We start from the raw sequence: 17,095 nt of genomic DNA, 5'->3' as shown, positions 1-17,095 counted from the left end.
AGTTTTAAGCCAACTTTTCACTCTCCTCTTTCACTTTCATCAAGAGGCTCTTTAGTTCTTTGCTTTCTGCCATAAGGGTGGTGTCATCTGCATATTTGAGGTTATTGATATTTCTCCCAGAAGTCTTGATTCCAGCTTGTCCTTCATCCAGTCCAGCATTTTGCATGATGTACTCTGCATAGAAGTTAAATAAGCAGGGTGACAATCTACAGCCTTGACATACTCCTTTCCCTATTTCGAACCAGTCTGTTGTTCCATGTCCACTTCTAACTGTTGCTTCCTGACCTGAATATAGATTTCTCAAGAGGCAGGTCAGGTAGTCTGGTATTTCCATCTCTTTCAGAATTTTCCACAGTTTATTGTGATCCACACAGTCAAAGACTTTGGTGTAGTCAATAAAGCAGAAGTAGATGTTTTTCTGGAACTCCCTTGCCTTTTCAACAATCCAGTGGATGTCGGCAATTTGATCTCCGGTTCCTCTGCTTTTTCTAAATCCAGTTTGTACCTCTGGAAGTTCTCGGTAGACTAGCTTAAAGGATTTTGAGCATTACTTTGCTACTGTGTGAGATGAGTGCCAATTGTGCAGTAGTTTGAACATTCTTTGGCATTGCCTTTCTTTGGGACTGGAATGAAAACTGACCTTTTCCAGTCCTGTGGCCACTGCTGAGTGCATGTGCCTACCTATGTGTAACTAAAATATTTGTTAATCCCCACAAAAATCCTGTAACTGAGTTCTTCTCCTTTTCCTAAGAATGTCAAAATCCACATTCAATTCAAATGTAAAAGGTGAAAAGAACTAAGTGAAAATATTCCCTCCCAACCTTTTCCCTCAGATTTCTCCTTACTCTCCTAAAATATAATCATTTCTTGAGTGCCTTTCTAAACCTATTTTGTGCCTATCCAAGGAAAAACATATAATATATGCATTACATATACACTCCCCACTCCTGCTCAGTGTTCTGCATTTAATGGTATATTTTGAAGATTAATTCATATTAACACACAAAGACCTTCCTCATTTATTTTTAGTGAGGCATAGTATAATATTGTATGGTTAACTGCATGCACCATTATTTGTTTGTTTTAGTTTGTTTGAGGTTTTTCCCTCTGGTATGAAACACTAACAGATATGGACTTAAAAAAACAAAACTGTAACCATAAAAAAAAAAACCCAAAAACTGTAACCATAATATAACAGTATTATCACAGTTAAATTAACAACTCCTCAATATCACCATATCTAATCAATATCTGAATTAAATGATCACATGTCAATTTTTAAACCATTTCACAATTTGAATCACAATCTAAATAAGATGAATAAGCTGTGGGCTTCCCTGGCCGCTCAGTGGTAAAGAATCCACCTGCCAAGGCAGAAGACACATGTTCCATCTCTGATCCAGGAAGATCCCACATGCCTCAGGCAACTAAGCCCTTGCCAGAACTATTGAGCCTGTGTTCTACAGCTGAGGAGTGGCAATTACTCACGCCCCGGGAGGGGGTGAGGGGGGGCTGGCCCTAGGGCCTGTTCTCTGAAACAAGAGAAGCCACCACAATGAGAAGCCTGCTCACTGCAACTAGAGAAGAGCCCGCAAAGTAAGGAAGACCCAGAACAGCCACACACACACACACACACACACACACACACACACACACACACACACCCCTAAAATGCTGTAAATACAGTTTGTAAAAGACTTAAAATACAAAGTCAATAAATTTCAGTTGATTGACATTTTTTGCAGCCCTTTTAATCTGTTGGTTTTCCCTCTTTTGTTTGTTCCCCTTGCATTTTATTTATTAAAGTACTCAGGATGTTGTCCTACAGAATTCCCCACAGTCAGATCTTGCTGATTCTATCTCTGTGGTGTAGTTTAACGTGCTCCTCTCTGCTATTTTCTATACATTAGCATTTGGTTCTAGGTATTTGATCACACTTGGTTGTGGTTGTATGCATGTGTGTATGTGGTGTTTTACCGAGAATATCCTGTTGGTTATCTTCCTTTTTGTAATCTTAGTCAGTTTCTTTTTTATTGGAGAAGTGGTAACTAATTTTGAGACAAAATGTCCTCTCTTTCAGGAACAGGCGGTGGTTCAAACGACCTGTGACAGATGTAAGGCTGAGCAATGAACTTAGAAGAGAAGTGGTCACACCAGAATAATTCAGGCAGAACAACAAATTCCTCATGATTTTTCACTCTCAACGAGAGTGATTCCCTTTTTCTTAATTAGCTCTTAATCACCACACGCTCCGCATTTTTTCCTGAGGTATTATTTCGAGGAGGCAGCCAAAAACAGCTCAGTAAATAATTTGCTTTTCAAAATTAAAACTTGGGCAAGTTGCCACTGATTACTGACCAAGGATTCTTGGGCTCAAGCTCCAGCCTCCCCGCGAGGCGCTAAAGCGCAATCTCATTTCACTTGAGACCTTTCCTGCCTTTTTCAAAAACCTTTTCCCGGGGTCGGGCACCAGCACCGCGCAGGACAGGCCTCGGGGAGCTGGGACTTGCAGGAATTCGGCATTCCAGCTTGCAGCCGAGTCACACAAAAAGCAAGAAACCAGCGCCGCGGAGCAACGGAATCCCGCCCCGCGGAGGGGGCGCCCGCCCACCGCACCCAGGCCGGGGGGCGGGGCCTCGGGACTCCGCCCCGGCCTGCGTCTCCGCTCCCGCCCCTCGGCCGCCGGCTGACACGAGTTGCGGAGTGGCCGCCTTCGCTTTCGCCTCCGCCCAGGAGGAGAGTGGATAGGAGCGAGAGCCCGCTGCTGGCCCGCGAGCCGCCGCCGCCATGGGGAACCGCGTTTCGCGAGAAGACTTCGAGTGGGTCTACACCGATCAGCCGCACGCTACTCGGCGCCAGGAGATCCTGGGTGAGGCTCGGGCCCGCGCCCCGTTATGTGCGTGCGCGGCCTCCCGCCACCTGGACCCGCCTTCCCCGCGGCGGCCCCTGTGCACCCGAAGCCCGTTAAGAGCCCGCTCCCGGCCGCGTCCCGCCGCCGCCCGGGCTCGTGCGGGGCCGGCGCTCCCGGGCTCCGGCCCGGCTCGTGAGGCAGGAATCCCCCGCGCGCTCCCGCCCGGCCGCGCGGCCCCGGACCTTCGGCGGGGGAGGCACAGGCGCGCCCCCGAGCGCGGGCCTCCGTTCTGGGACGGGGTTTGCTTACAGCCGGGTCCCCTCGGCCCGACAGCACTCGGGTAGATCCTCTCGCTCGGAGATACTCGTGCTGCCGGTGGGCGCAGTGATCTCCTCCTCTCCCTTCCCCCTTCCCCTTCCCCCCCCTCCCCCGCCTCTTTCTCTTCCTCTCCCTTCTTCCTCTGCCCGGCGGGCCCGGTCGAAGCCAGGCTGCGAGCGTGTGCGAGGAAGGGCGTGGTCCCGGAGCATCTAGAGGCCCACACGCGGGGCGCGCGGACGCTGGCCGACGCCCGCTAGCCATCCCGACGCCGGCGGCTGCAGTATTGGGCCCTGGGAGGGGGCCGGTTGTATCCGACCCGTTTGCCCCCAGGGGCCTTTCGGACCGGAAGGGTAACCTTTCCAGGGCCTGTGTCTTGGGGTGCTCACGCTGATCTCGTAAGGCTGGGATGCGAGAGGTGCAGATTCATGTTTATTTTTCATCCATCCCAGTTTTTTTGGACGAAAATGCTAAGTATGAAAGACTTGCCAAGATTAGCCTTCTGGTTCCCTGACTGCTAATTTAGGGCCTTTACACCAGGTTAAACTAGGCCCTAACAAGTCTCCGGAGGTGTCAGGCGCTCAGCTGTTTGCAGCTTCTATATTATATAGAGAATTCTCTCATCTCTCCCAGGGTTGTGTTAGGTACTGTGTTGAGTGCTTTACAAACATTACCCAATTTAATCTTTCCAGTGACTACGTCAGTGTTACCCCTATTTTAAAGATGTGGTAGAAGTGAATAAGTGTTAGAGGGGCATTCTGATCTGGGTTAGATTCTACCACAATGTTGGCTTTTGTTTTGAAAATCTGTTAACTAATGGGTGGCAAGTTGAATAAGAGGAATTATTTCTCACACAGAGTATCCCCCTAGTTTTTCTTGTCAGCATCCATTCGCCGATGAAAAGAAAAGGCAAGTCCCTGCTCTTTGCTGGAGTAAGGTAGAAATGTTATGTTTTCACAAAAGGAAAGAAATTAGACCTTTAAAAACTTCCATAGTTGAGCAGACTCTTCAGAGTTGGCTGTTGAACACCAGTTCGCCTTCTCCAGATTGCCGGCCTCCTGAATAAAGCAACTGTTCCTTTCCAACCAATACTTGTCTCTCAAGTATTGGCAAACAATGGAACCTGAGTTAGGTAACACGTGATCATATAACTAATAAATGGATGAATCGAGATTTAAACCCATATCCTTCTGACACTAGGGACTCTACTCTGTTAAATAAATTTATAAATTGTGGGAAAAAAAGCACTAGTAGATCCCATTGAAATGGATTTTTAAAAATCGAATCAATAAGCTGGGAATTTGAACATTTATAGTTGCTGTTAAGGCTAGCCCTTTAAGAGACTTTGGTTCTTGGATGCTTTCTTTTCTGTTTTTAATCAAAATGTGTATTTTGCAAATCACACATGAGAGATGGCGTATAGTACATTTTAATCTATGCTTAATCAATACATGCATAAGAATAATCTGGTCTCCACCCTGTAAAAACCAACTCCTGAATACTGGAACTTAGCTATCTGTTTAATATTCAGAAAATCAAGGAAGTGAAAAGGTGTTTGTCCATGCTTATCTCAACATGAACCTTTTTTCCATGAACTTATTATCACTGGACCATTTCACTTGGAAAGTAAAAGGACTACAATATTTCCCGATGAAGATACCAATCATTTTCCCTGCAGGGGTAAATACTGCTCAGCGTTCCATTTCAGCGGTGGAGATGGAATAACCTCAGAAAAGATAAGAATCTGGAAATTTGTTTAAATTATACTTAAATGATGAGATATTTTTGAAATGTGTCAAGTTTTGACAAGGAGAGAGGCGCAAGAGAACATGGATATGATAACAGCCAACATCCATACACTAAATTTACAAAATTTATGTACAAAACTAATGAAAGCTATTGATTGGACCATTACTATTGTTGTTTAGTCGCTCAGTCATGTCCCACTCTCTGCAAGCCCATGGACTGTAGCCCACCAGGCTCCTCTGTGCATGGGATTTCCCAAGCAAGCTTACTGGAGTGGTTTGCCATTTCCTTCTTCAGGGCATCTTCCCCACCCAGGAATTGAACCTGCATTTCCTGCATTGACAGGCAGATTCTTTACCACTGAGCCATCAGAAAGTGAAAGTGAAGTGAAAATAAAAGTCTCATGTCTGACTCTGCCACCTCATGGACTGTACAGTCCATGGAATTCTCCAGGCCAGAATACTGGAGTGGGTAGCCTTTCCCTTCTCCAGGGGATCTTCCCAACCCAGGGATCGAACCCAGATGTCTCACATTGCAGGTGGATTCTTTACCAGCTGAGCCATAAGGGAAGCCCAAGAATACTGGAGTGGGTAGCTTTTCCCTTCTCCAGGGGATCTTCCCAACCCAGGAATCGAACTGGGATTTCCTGCATTGCAGGCGGATTCTTTACCATCTGAGCTATCAGGCAAAGGACAATTATTAGTAGGTCATATAATTGCAAGAAATGTTCCTTTTACTGCTGTACTTCTTTTTTTTTTTTTTTTACTGCTGTACTTCTACTGGGAAACTTTTTTAACTGTCTCATTAAGATATAATTCACATACTGTAAAGTTCCCCCTTCCCGTCCCCTTTTTTGTTTTTGCCCTTGCTGCACAGCCTGTGGGATCTTAGTTTTCTGACCAGAGATGGAACCTGAGCCCCCTGCATTGGAAGCACAGTCTTAACCACTACACTGCCAGGGAAATCCCCAAAGCTCACCTATTTAAAGTGTACAATTCAGTGGGGTGGTGGTGGTTTTTTTTTTTTTTTTAATATATTCACAGTTTTAAACTATTACTGCAATCTAATCTTTAGAAAGTTCTTGTCACCCCAAGAAGAAACCTTATACTCATTAGCATTGAGTATATCCTTCACTCACACTTCCAGTCCTGGGCAAACACTAACCTTTCTGTTTCTATAGATTTTTCTCTTCTGGACATTTCTTATGAATGAGGTCATAATACTTGGTCTTTTGTGACTGACTTCTTTCACTTAGCATAATGTTTTCAAGGTTCACTCATGTTGTGGCATGTATCAGTACTCCATTCCTTTTTGTAGCCAGGTAATTTTTGTGTATGGTATAAGAGAGAGGTCCAGTTTTATTCTTTTACATGTGGATGACCAGTTGTTTCAGCACCATTTGTTGAAAAGACTATTCTTTCCCCTGTTTAATTATATTGGCATCCTAGTGTTGATTTTTATATATTATTACACCTGCAAAATGTGTTATCTTCTGTCTTTTGTCAGATATGTCCATTTAATCAAATTTTATTTAAACTAAAAATGCTGAAGCCCTAAATATAAATAACATTTTAATACAAAAGAATTATTACTTATTCACCAATGAACTGAATACTTTGTTATTTTATGTTTGAATAACTGTTGGAAGTGCCCATATTTAAATGAAAGACTTATTTGAGCTTTTCATTTATCCCAGGATAATTAGTTTTAGACTCAAACCCATAAGATTACTTTTTTTGACTTGTTGCCTACAAAATTGTTAACACTGATGAAATGGACTAACAGCAAGAAAGATGAGAAGTTAGGGATAGGAGAGGGGAAAGGAAAGGAACAAGAAGAATTACCTTGAATTAACCAAATCCTTATATATATGAAACTGGACTTACCTTCTTTTTTTTGCTGTGCTGGGTCAAACATACTTGCCAACCCACAATATCGAAGTGTGTATCTGGGCTTCCATTATCTGGAGTGGCAGGATATGAAGAAGAATCTGCATTTCCCTTTAGGCGAAATGCAGAGGTTTTTATTATTAGCATATTCCATAATACTTGGTTAGATATTTGTGTGTGAAGTCAACAAATAATAATCTAACACAAATTAGCACTGTTCAGTTCTAATGCAGAAGGAAAGGAAAGAAAGCGGCATTGTGAATCGATAGAGTTCTTTAGAATTTACACTAATTTGAGATAACTAGAAGTCTACATTGGCAGAAATTTATACATCTAAATGTCTGAAAATATGGAAGTGGTTAGAAGTTACAACAAACTGGCAAGTAGAAGTGACCTAGTCAGTATAAGGAAATCATAAAACCTAAGTCAGATACATCAGTTTATCAGACTATGATTGCCACTTTTGTAAATCTTACAAATTTAACATACAAAAATTTTTAAGAGTGAAAAGGGAACTAGATAACATTTATTCATGTTGTGACCATCTTTCTGTTAATGTAGGAGGGTCTAGATTTTGAGGTTCATTTTTTCCTACAAAAATTCTCAAATTTGTTGTGACATGATATTTAGTGACTTTACTGTTAGAATATACATCTTCCCGGGACTTCCCTGGCAGGATACGATAGTGGTTAAGATTTCACCTTCCACCCTGGAGGAGGGCATGGCAACCCACTCCAGTATCCTTGCCTGGGCCCTGGACAGAGGAGCCTGGCAGGCTACAGTCCAGAGTTGCAAAGAGTCAGAAACGACTTAGCACCCATGCATACTCTATTTAAAGAAAAAAAAAGACTTCCAATGCAGGGGGTGTTGGTTCCATCCCTAGTTAGAGAGCTAAGATGAAACAGAAGTGGTATTGTAACAAATTCAATAAAGACATTAAAAATGGTCCACATCAAAATATACCTATTATTAAAAAAGAATATACCCCTTCCCTGTAGTAGATGAATATTTGATAGTCTCAAAGAGAGCATATGATTTGGAAAAAATTAATTGATGTGTAAATTGATATTAGTTTACTTGCAGAACTGTTAATGCACTTTTCTCAGTCTGTGATTCTTTGTTTGTTTTTTTCCTTACAGCAAAGTATCCAGAGATAAAATCCTTAATGAAACCTGATTCCAACTTGATATGGATTGTAATTATGATGGTTCTCACTCAGTTTGTTGCATTTTACTTAGTAAAGGACTTAGACTGGAAATGGGTCCTGTTTTGGGCATATGCCTTTGGCAGCTGCATTAATCATTCAATGACTCTGGCTATTCATGAAGTTTCCCACAACAGTGCCTTTGGCCATTGCAAAGCTATGTGGAATCGTTGGTTTGGAATATTTGCCAATCTCCCTATTGGTGTCCCATATTCAATTTCCTTTAAGAGATATCACATGGATCATCATCGATACCTCGGAGGCGACGGCATTGATGTGGACATTCCAACCGACTTTGAAGGCTGGTTCTTCTGTACTACTTTCAGAAAGTTTATATGGGTCATCCTTCAGCCTCTCTTTTATGCTTTTCGACCTCTGTTCATCAACCCCAAACCAATCTCTTATCTGGAAATAATCAATACTGTGATTCAGATCACTTTTGACATCGTGATTTACTATGTTTTGGGAGTTAAATCTTTAGTCTACATGTTGGCAGCCTCCTTACTTGGCCTAGGTTTGCACCCGATTTCTGGACATTTTATTGCTGAACATTATATGTTCTTAAAGGGACATGAAACTTACTCATATTATGGGCCTCTGAATTTACTCACCTTCAATGTGGGTTACCATAATGAACACCACGACTTTCCCAACATTCCCGGAAAAAGCCTTCCCCTGGTGAGTAAAGGATTTTATACATGTTCTAATTTCTGATGGTTCTGTGATCACAATTAGTCTTGACTTGCTCATTTAAAATGAAATATAGTATATTTTGTCCATCTAGGCAGTTCATCAAAGAAAACAGCAAGAGTCTTAAAAGTCCTGAGTTGGGCAGCCTAATTTTACAGAGCTCATTGTCCTAGATCCCTAAGCCTTGTGGTGACACGTAAGGTTTAGAATGTTGGGGGGTCTGTAGAATCAACTGACATGTAAAGTAATTCAGAAATGGAAAATGAAATTCCCTCTGTCTAGGCAGCAAAAATTTACATAACCTTTATCATTGTTAAACTGAATACACTTAGCTAAAGTTTATGTTGGTTTATTGTGAAATACAGATACCCTGCATAATTGCTCTGCAAAATAAGTGAATGTCAGTTTCCAGGGGTGCAGACTTCCCACACGCAGGGACCATCCGTTTCCCGTCACAGTAGACTTTTATCTTACTGCTTGTGGAGTAAATGAAAGGCAGCATATTGACACTCATCCTGTCATCCTTCCCCAAAGGATAATCCTCTCCCAAACTTCAGTTATATTTCTGATGAATTCTCTTATTAGACTTTCCATCCTCAGAATAGATAGCTTTTACACTTCCATTACCAAAAAATGTTTCTGTAATTCTAAAAAGGGGAAGTTGTAGGAGATGTAGTTGTAGTTTTTCTTGATTTTTTATTTTTTTTAGCTGTGATATTAAGGAAACCATAACCAGATAATTTTATGCTAGCATATCTACTCACCCAAATTTTATAGATTTCCTCTTAAGTTTTTAACTGTTGACTGTTTACAAACTTGCATACAACATGACAACTAAACGTAACATTTGATTATTGATTGGATTACTAGTTGAGGAAAGAAAAATCTAGAAAGGACATTGAGTTAGTGGGGAAGTTTTGAACATGAACCACATAATAGATAATACTGTGTCAGTGTTAAGTTTCTTGGGTGTGGAATGGTATTATGGTTTTGTTGGGAAATGTCCTTGTTCTTGGGCTTCCCAGGTGGCTAAGTGGCAAAGAATCTGCCTTCTAGTGCAGGAGATGCAGGTTTGATCCCTGGGTTGGGAAGATCCCCTGGAGAAGGAAATGGCAACCCGTCCCAATATTCTTGCTGGGAAAATTCTGTGGACAGAGGAGCCTGGCAGGCACCAGTCCATGGGGTTGCAAAGACTCAGACACGACTGATCACATACCTTTTTCTTAAGAGATATGTGTTGAATATTTAGGGTGAAATATTCAGGGTAAGTTTGCACATAATATCTGCAACTTCTCTTTCAGCAAAGAGCAAAGTATGTGGTCTATATCATAGAGAGAGAGAGAAAAAGAAAGTAGCTGTGGCATAGTGTTAATTGGTGGACCTAAATGAAGAGCATATGGGTGTTGGTTTTATTGTTCTTTCAACTTTTCTGTCGGTTTTGTGTTTTTCAAAATAAAAGGGGAAATCACCACACAGCTGGCTGAAGACAGTTTGAACCTTGTGTGATGTGCCAGTGTGGCTATTTTGTGTCATTTTGGTTGGAGAGTGTGCCCACCTTTGCTCACCTCTTCCCTGCCTAGGAAAGTACATTTTTGTATTTTTAAGAGATTAGGGCTTCTCAGGTGGCTCAGTGGTAAAGAATCTGCCTGCAATGCAGGAGACACAGTTTCGATCCCTGGGTCAAGAAGATCCCCTGGAGAAGGAAATGTCAACCCACTCCAGTATTCTTGCCTGGGAAATCTCATGGACAGAGGAGCTTGGTGGGCTACAGTCCATGGGCTCGCAAAAAGAGTTGGACATGACATGGTTTAAGGAGAAAGCTGGTCACCTTTGAACAAAATAATTCACTTTTTCCAACATAAGCCACATATTTTGACTTGTAATTTTCTTGAGCAGTTCGTAAACTGAAAACTTATTTCAGCTCAAACATTACCTGCTCATGGTTCATCAGTGAGAATTTATTTCCCACTCCATTCCACGCATAGCTGAACTAACAGACATTCTCAAAGTTCTGTGGTCTTCCTTTCCTGCCTGTTCTGTGGTGTATACCAAGAAGTACCTTGTTCTGCAATAGTTGTGTTGCAGTAATTATGTTGCATGTAACAATCACATGGTTAGTTAATAGATATGCATAACAAGGTTTCTTTCAACCTCTCTATTGAAATGTAACTCATAGATACAATTCATACACTTAAAATGTACAATTTAGTGGTTTTTAGATTGTTCAGAGCCTTACAACCATCACTGCAATCACATTTTGTTGAAAACAGTGTTTTACTCCGCCCTAACTAGTCTCGCTTGCTGATCACACTGGCAGTAGTCATTTTTTAAAAAAAAGACATTCTCAACTTGAGGTGGCTGAATTGTACACTTGATAAGTGATTAATTTCTAACTGGCATGCCACAATAATTGATCAGTATTTGCAGGCAGGTTCCTTAATGGCAGTGTCAAGTGGTGCCTTTAAACCCTGCAATGCCAGTCATTCAGTATGACATTTAAAAAACATCAAGTTGATTGGATTGCAAGTATTTGTTGTTAAAAGATGGCAAGTGCCACATTTACAAGTAAGCTAGTAAACTACAAGTAAATTTACAAGTAAACTAATCCCTCAGAGCTTGTTGGAAAGAGTCAGTAATCCTAGAGGGTCAAGGATGGTTTATTCCCAAAATGTAAACTGCTTTCTGTTTAGAATTCCCAAAGCTGCTGCTGTTATTTATTTGAGAGGGAGGTAGGAGAAAGTCTCATGGCTTCTTTTTTGAGTGTGCGTGTCAGACATCCATCTGTTGTCTTTAATAGGACTCTGTTAACACCCATTATTCATCTTGCTGTATTTTTTCCCTTCTAGGTGAGGAAAATAGCTGCTGAGTACTATGACAGCCTCCCCCACTACAACTCCTGGATAAAAGTGCTGTATGATTTTGTGACGGATGACACAATAAGTCCCTATTCGAGAATGAAGAGGCATCGGAAAGGCAATGAGGTTCAGGAGTAAATGTCGTTAAGACCAAAGGAACTCCTCTCTGAAACTTGATCATAACTGAGAAAGTGGAATTTTTGCATTATTAAATTAAGACCAACTATGTTTAGAAGCTGCCCTCATACAAATTCAGAGTATGATCTTCATGGTGTCAAGAAGCTAATCTGGCTTTAAAGAGTCAGTCTGTCTGTGCAGTGTTCAGCTTTACTCATTATATTACCACTGTGGTGGATGTTTTCACTTAGGTCTGACACTTTGTAAGCATATCATAAAAAAAGCTTTTAAAAAGCTATTTCTAGTATGTTGTTTTCACTATAAGGATTTACTTTATTAAAATAGCTAATAAACTGAGCTATTAATCACAATAAATAGTGTTTATCACTTTTTTTTTTTAATCACTTTTTTTTTTTTTAATTGACTATCTTTACACTATAACTGGAGACTGGGGTGAGCTGACTGAGTCCAGCACAAGCTTACTCATAAGTAAGGATGTTATTGAATTCAATCATGTCCAACAACTCAACTTCCTTTTCTACGTGGACTCTCAGATTAGAAGTAGCTTTACTGATAGTTTTATGTCATTTCATTTCTGCCGAAACTGGTTGGGTCTGATGGTAAATGGCTGGTGTCAAGTAGCCAGTATTGGGGGTTGTTAGGCTGACATCTCTGGTGACCTGAAACATGTCACTCGGGTAAACTTATTGTAATACAGTGAACTATTTTAAAAGTAATCTTCAGTATCAAAGAAATCAAGTAGCCTACAATTTGTACACAACACCACCCCTCAGGTGTATTGAGGACGAGATACTATAAAATTCCTACTTGTGTAATTCTCAGCTGTATTACACTTTTGCCTACTGGTGCTGAAGAGCACAATATTCACCCTCAAAAGGATTGATTTTTCACAGACCTAATTTTGGGGGACAAAGTACACGTTTAGAGTCATAATAGAACCAACTTTGCAATTCAGATGGACACACCGAGTCCAGTAAAAGAATCTGGTAAAACCTGCCGATAGGTTTGATACTAAGTGGGCCCCATGTTCTCACTGAACCCTCCGCTCCCCTTGCCTGTAGAGCTCTGGCTGCAGCTGCCGCAGGTGGCCGCGCCAGGCTGGTGCTGAAAGCCCCTAGATCTCCTGCCGTGCCAGGCTGGTGCTGAAAGCCCCTAGATCTCCTGCCGCGCCAGGCTGGTGCTGAAAGCCCCTAGATCTCCTGCTGGGCCAGCCCTGTCGGTTCCATTTCCTGCTGGGTCTGTAGAGGGCGTGCCTCATTGTCCTTCCCCAAACCTCTTGGTTCTGCTTGCGCACCTCTTCTTGCTTGGTGGAGGTTTCAGCCTCCTAGCATCTCTGGGCCAGTCTGGCTCCCATCTGCCAACTATGGCCATTCCTTCTGTCACTGGCAGTCACTTTTCCAAAGAGAGATGGAGGAACCGGGGGTAGGGGGAGGGCATAGGAAGGCTGGGCTGCAGCCCCTTGAAGGCGCAAGGACAGGTCCTGAGACAAGGTTCTGTGGCTTCGCCCACATTCACCCTCCTGCCTAGATTCCCTTTCTGCCTTCCTGACCTGTGTAGCTTGTCCTTGAGGCTCACACCAGTATTTAGTAGCCTAACCCACCTTCCCATCAGGTCAGGTGCCACTTTTGGACTCTCCAACCAGCGCTTACCTCGTTTGCGCTTCAGGTCAGTTCAGTCACTCATTCGTGTCCAACTCTTTGTGACCCCAATGACTGCAGCACGCCGGGCCTCCCTGTCCGTCACCAACTCCTGGAGTTTACGCAAACTCATGTCCATTGAGTCAGTGATGCCATCCAGCCACCTTATCCTCTGTCATCCCCTTCTCTTGCCTTCAATCTTTCCCAGCATCAGGGTCTTTTCAAATGAGTCAGCTCTTCACATCAGGTGGCCGAAGTATTGGAGTTTCACCTTCAACATTAGTCCTTCCAAAGAACATTCAGGACTGATTTCCTTTAGGATGGAATGGTTGGATCTCCTTGCAGTCTAAGGGACTCTCAAGAGTCTTCTCCAACACCACAGTTCAAAAGCATCAATTCTTCAGTGCTCAGCTTTCTTTATAGTCCAACTCTCACATCCATACATGACTACTGGAAAAGCCATAGCCTTGACTAGATAGAACTTTGTTGGCAAAGTAATATCTCTGCTTTTTAATATGCTGTCTAGATTGGTCATAACTTTTCTTCCAGGGAGTAAGCGTCTTTTTATTTCATGGCTGCAGTCACCATCTGCAGTGATTTTGGAGCCCCCCAAAATAAAGTCAGCCACTGTTTCCACTGTTTCCCCATCTATTTGCCATGAAGTGATGGGACCGGGTGCCATGATCTTTGTTTTCTGAATGTTGTTCTTTAAGCCAACTTTTTCACTCTCCTCTTTCACTTTCATCAAGAGGCTCTTTAGTTCTTCTTCACTTTATGCCATAAGGGTGGTGTCATTTGCATATCTGAGGTTTTTTATATTTCTCCCTGCAATCTTAATTCCAGCTTGGGCTTCATCCAGTCCAGCATTTCGCATGATGTACTCTGCATATAAGTTAAATAGACAGGGTGACAATATACAGCCTTCATGTACTGCTTTCCCTTTTTGGAACCAGTCTGTTGTTCCATGTCCAGTTCTATCTATTGCTTCCTGACCTGCATATAGATTTCTCAAGAGTCAGGTCAGGTGCTCTGGTATTCCCATCTCTTGAAGAATTTTCCACAGTTTGTGTGATCCACACAGTCAAAGGCTTTGGCATAGTCAATAAAGCAGAAATAGATGTTTTTCTGGAACTCTCATGCTTTTTCGATGATCTAGCGGATGTTGGCAATTTGATCTCTGGTTCCTCTGCCTTTTCTAAAACCAGCTTGAACATCTGGAAATTCACGGTTCACATATTGTTGAAGCCTGGCTTGGAGAATTCTGAGCGTTACTTTGCTAGAGTGTGAGATGAGTGCAATTGTGCAGTACTTTGAGCATTCTTTGGCATTGCCTTTCTTAGGGATTGGAATGAAAACTGACTTTTTCTAGTCCTGTGGCCACTGCCGAGTTTTCCAAATTTGCTGGCATATTGGGTGCAGCACTTTCATAGCCTCATCTTTTAGGATTTGAAATAGCTCCACTGGAATTCCATCACCTCCACTAGCTTTGTTCCTAAGGCCCACTTGACTTCACATTCCAGGATGTCTGGCTCTAGGTGAGTGATCACACCATCGTGACTATCTGGGTCGTGAAGATCTTTTTTTGTACAGCTCTTCTGTGTATTCTTGCCACCTCTTAATATCTTTTGCTTCTGTTAGGTCCCTACCATATCTGTCCTTTATTGAGCCCATCTTTGCATGAAATGTTCCCTTGGTGTCTCTAATTCTCTTGAAAAGATCTCTAGTCTTTCCCATTCTATTGTTTTCCTCGATTTCTTTGCACTGATCACTGAGGAAGGCTTTCTTATCTCTCCTTGCTATTTGGAACTCTGCATTCAAATGGGTATGTCTTTCCTTTTCTCCTTTACTTTTTGCTTCTCTTCTTTTCACAGCTATGTGTAAGGCCTCCTCACACAGCTATTTTGCTTTTTTGCATTTCTTTTTCTTGGGGATGGTCTTGCTCCTTGTCTCCTGTACAGTGTCATGAACCTCTGTCCACAGTTCATCAGGCACTCTGTCTATCAGCTCTAATCCCTTGAATCTATTTCTCACTTCCACTGTATAATCGTTAGGGATTTGATTTAGGTCATAGCTGAATGGTCTAGTGGTTTTCCCTACTTTCTTCAATTTAAGTCTGAATTTGGCAATAAGAAGTTCATGATCTGAGCCATAGTCAGTTCCTGGTCTTGTTTTTGCTGACTGTATAGAGCTTCTCCATCTTTGGCTGCAAAAAATATAATCAATCTGATTTCAGGGTTGACCATCTGGTGATATCCATGTGTAGAGTCTTCCCTTGTGTTGTTGGAAGAGGGTGTTTGCTATGACAGACGGTAGGCACTGGATTGGCTGTGAGGAGACACCCCATGTCCAAGGCCAAAGGAGAAGCCCCAGCAAGATGGTAGGAGGGGTGAATTCATGTTTAGAATCAAACCCCATTCCCGCCAGAGATGCTCAGAGGGCTCAAACAAACCTTGTGCGCACCAGGACCCAGGGACCCCACAGGGACTGAGACAGAACTGTGTTTGAGCGTCTCCTGTGGAGGGACGGGTCGGCAGTGGTCTGCCACAGGGACACGGGCTCTGGGTGTGGGTGTGGCATAAGACCCCTTGGAGGAGGTCACCATTAACCCCACCATAGAGCTGCCAGAACTTACACAGGACTGGGAAATAGACTCTTGGAGGGCACAACAGAACCTTGTTCACCAGGACCCAGGAGAAAGGAATAGTGACCCCATAGGAGACTGTTGTGTACTTGCCTGTGGGTATCCTGGAGTCTCTGGCGAAGGCATGGGTTGGTGGTGGCCTGCTGCAGGGTTGGGGGCACGGACTGTAGCAGTACATGCATGGGATCTTTTGAGGGAGGTCACCATTCATTACCTCCACCATAGTTTGGCCCCAGGTAAATAGCAGGGCAGAGAAGGCAATGGCACCCCACTCCAGTACTCTCGCCTGGAAAATCCCATGGACGGAGGAGCCTGGTGGGCTGCAGTCCATGGGGTCGCCAAGAGTCGGACACGACTGAGCGACTTCACTTTCACTTTCATGCATTGGAGAAGGAAATGGCAACCCACTCCAGTGTTATGGCCTGGAGAATCCCAGGGACAGGGGAGCCTGGTGGGCTGCCGTCTATGGGGTCGCACAGAGTCAGAGAGGACTGAAGGGACTTAGCAGCAGCAGCAATAGCAGGGAGGGAAAACAGCTCCACCCATCAACAGAACATTGGATTAAAGATTTACTGAGCATGGCACACTCCATCAGAACAAGATCCAGTATCCCCTCAGTCAGTCTATCCATCAGGAAGCTTTCATAAGCCTCTTATCCTTCTCCATCAGAGGGCAGACAGACTGAAAACCACAATCACAAAAAACTAACCAATCTAATCACATGGATCACAGCCTTGTCTAACTCAGTGAAACTATAAACCATGCCGTGTAGGGCTCATAGTGGAGACAGACGGGTCATAGTGGAGAGTTCTGACAGAATGTGGTCCACTGGAAAAGGGAATGGCAAACCACTTCAGTATTCTTGCCCTTGAGAACCCCATGAACAGTAAATGAAAAGGCAAAAAGGATAGGACACTGAAAGATGAACTCCCCAGGTTGGTAGGTCCCAATATGCTATAGAACATCAGTGGAGAAATAACTCCAAAAAGAATGAAGAGACGAGCCAAAGCAAAACAACACCCAGTGTGGGATGTGACTGGTGATGGAAGCAAGGTCGATGCTATAAAGAGCAATATTGCATAGGAACCTGGAATGTTAGGTCCATGAATCAAGGCCAATTGGAAGTGAT

At 43.0% G+C, this 17,095-nt stretch overlaps 1 protein-coding gene across 1 annotated transcript; it reads left to right on the top strand.

Moving 5' to 3' along the window:
* Positions 1 to 2,645: 2,645 nt before the first annotated feature.
* DEGS1 (delta 4-desaturase, sphingolipid 1) lies at positions 2,646 to 12,038 on the top strand. Its single transcript, XM_043485701.1, has 3 exons — positions 2,646 to 2,869; positions 7,941 to 8,683; positions 11,542 to 12,038. Exons 1-3 carry the CDS (start codon positions 2,788 to 2,790, stop codon positions 11,686 to 11,688), a joined length of 972 nt encoding a protein of 323 aa, XP_043341636.1. The 5' UTR covers positions 2,646 to 2,787; the 3' UTR covers positions 11,689 to 12,038.
* The last annotated feature ends 5,057 nt before the right edge of the window (positions 12,039 to 17,095 follow it).

Source organism: Cervus canadensis, chromosome 13, assembly GCF_019320065.1.
Source record: "Cervus canadensis isolate Bull #8, Minnesota chromosome 13, ASM1932006v1, whole genome shotgun sequence".
NCBI classification, from domain to species: domain Eukaryota; kingdom Metazoa; phylum Chordata; class Mammalia; order Artiodactyla; family Cervidae; genus Cervus; species Cervus canadensis.
This window is presented reverse-complemented; position numbering and strand designations above follow the sequence as displayed.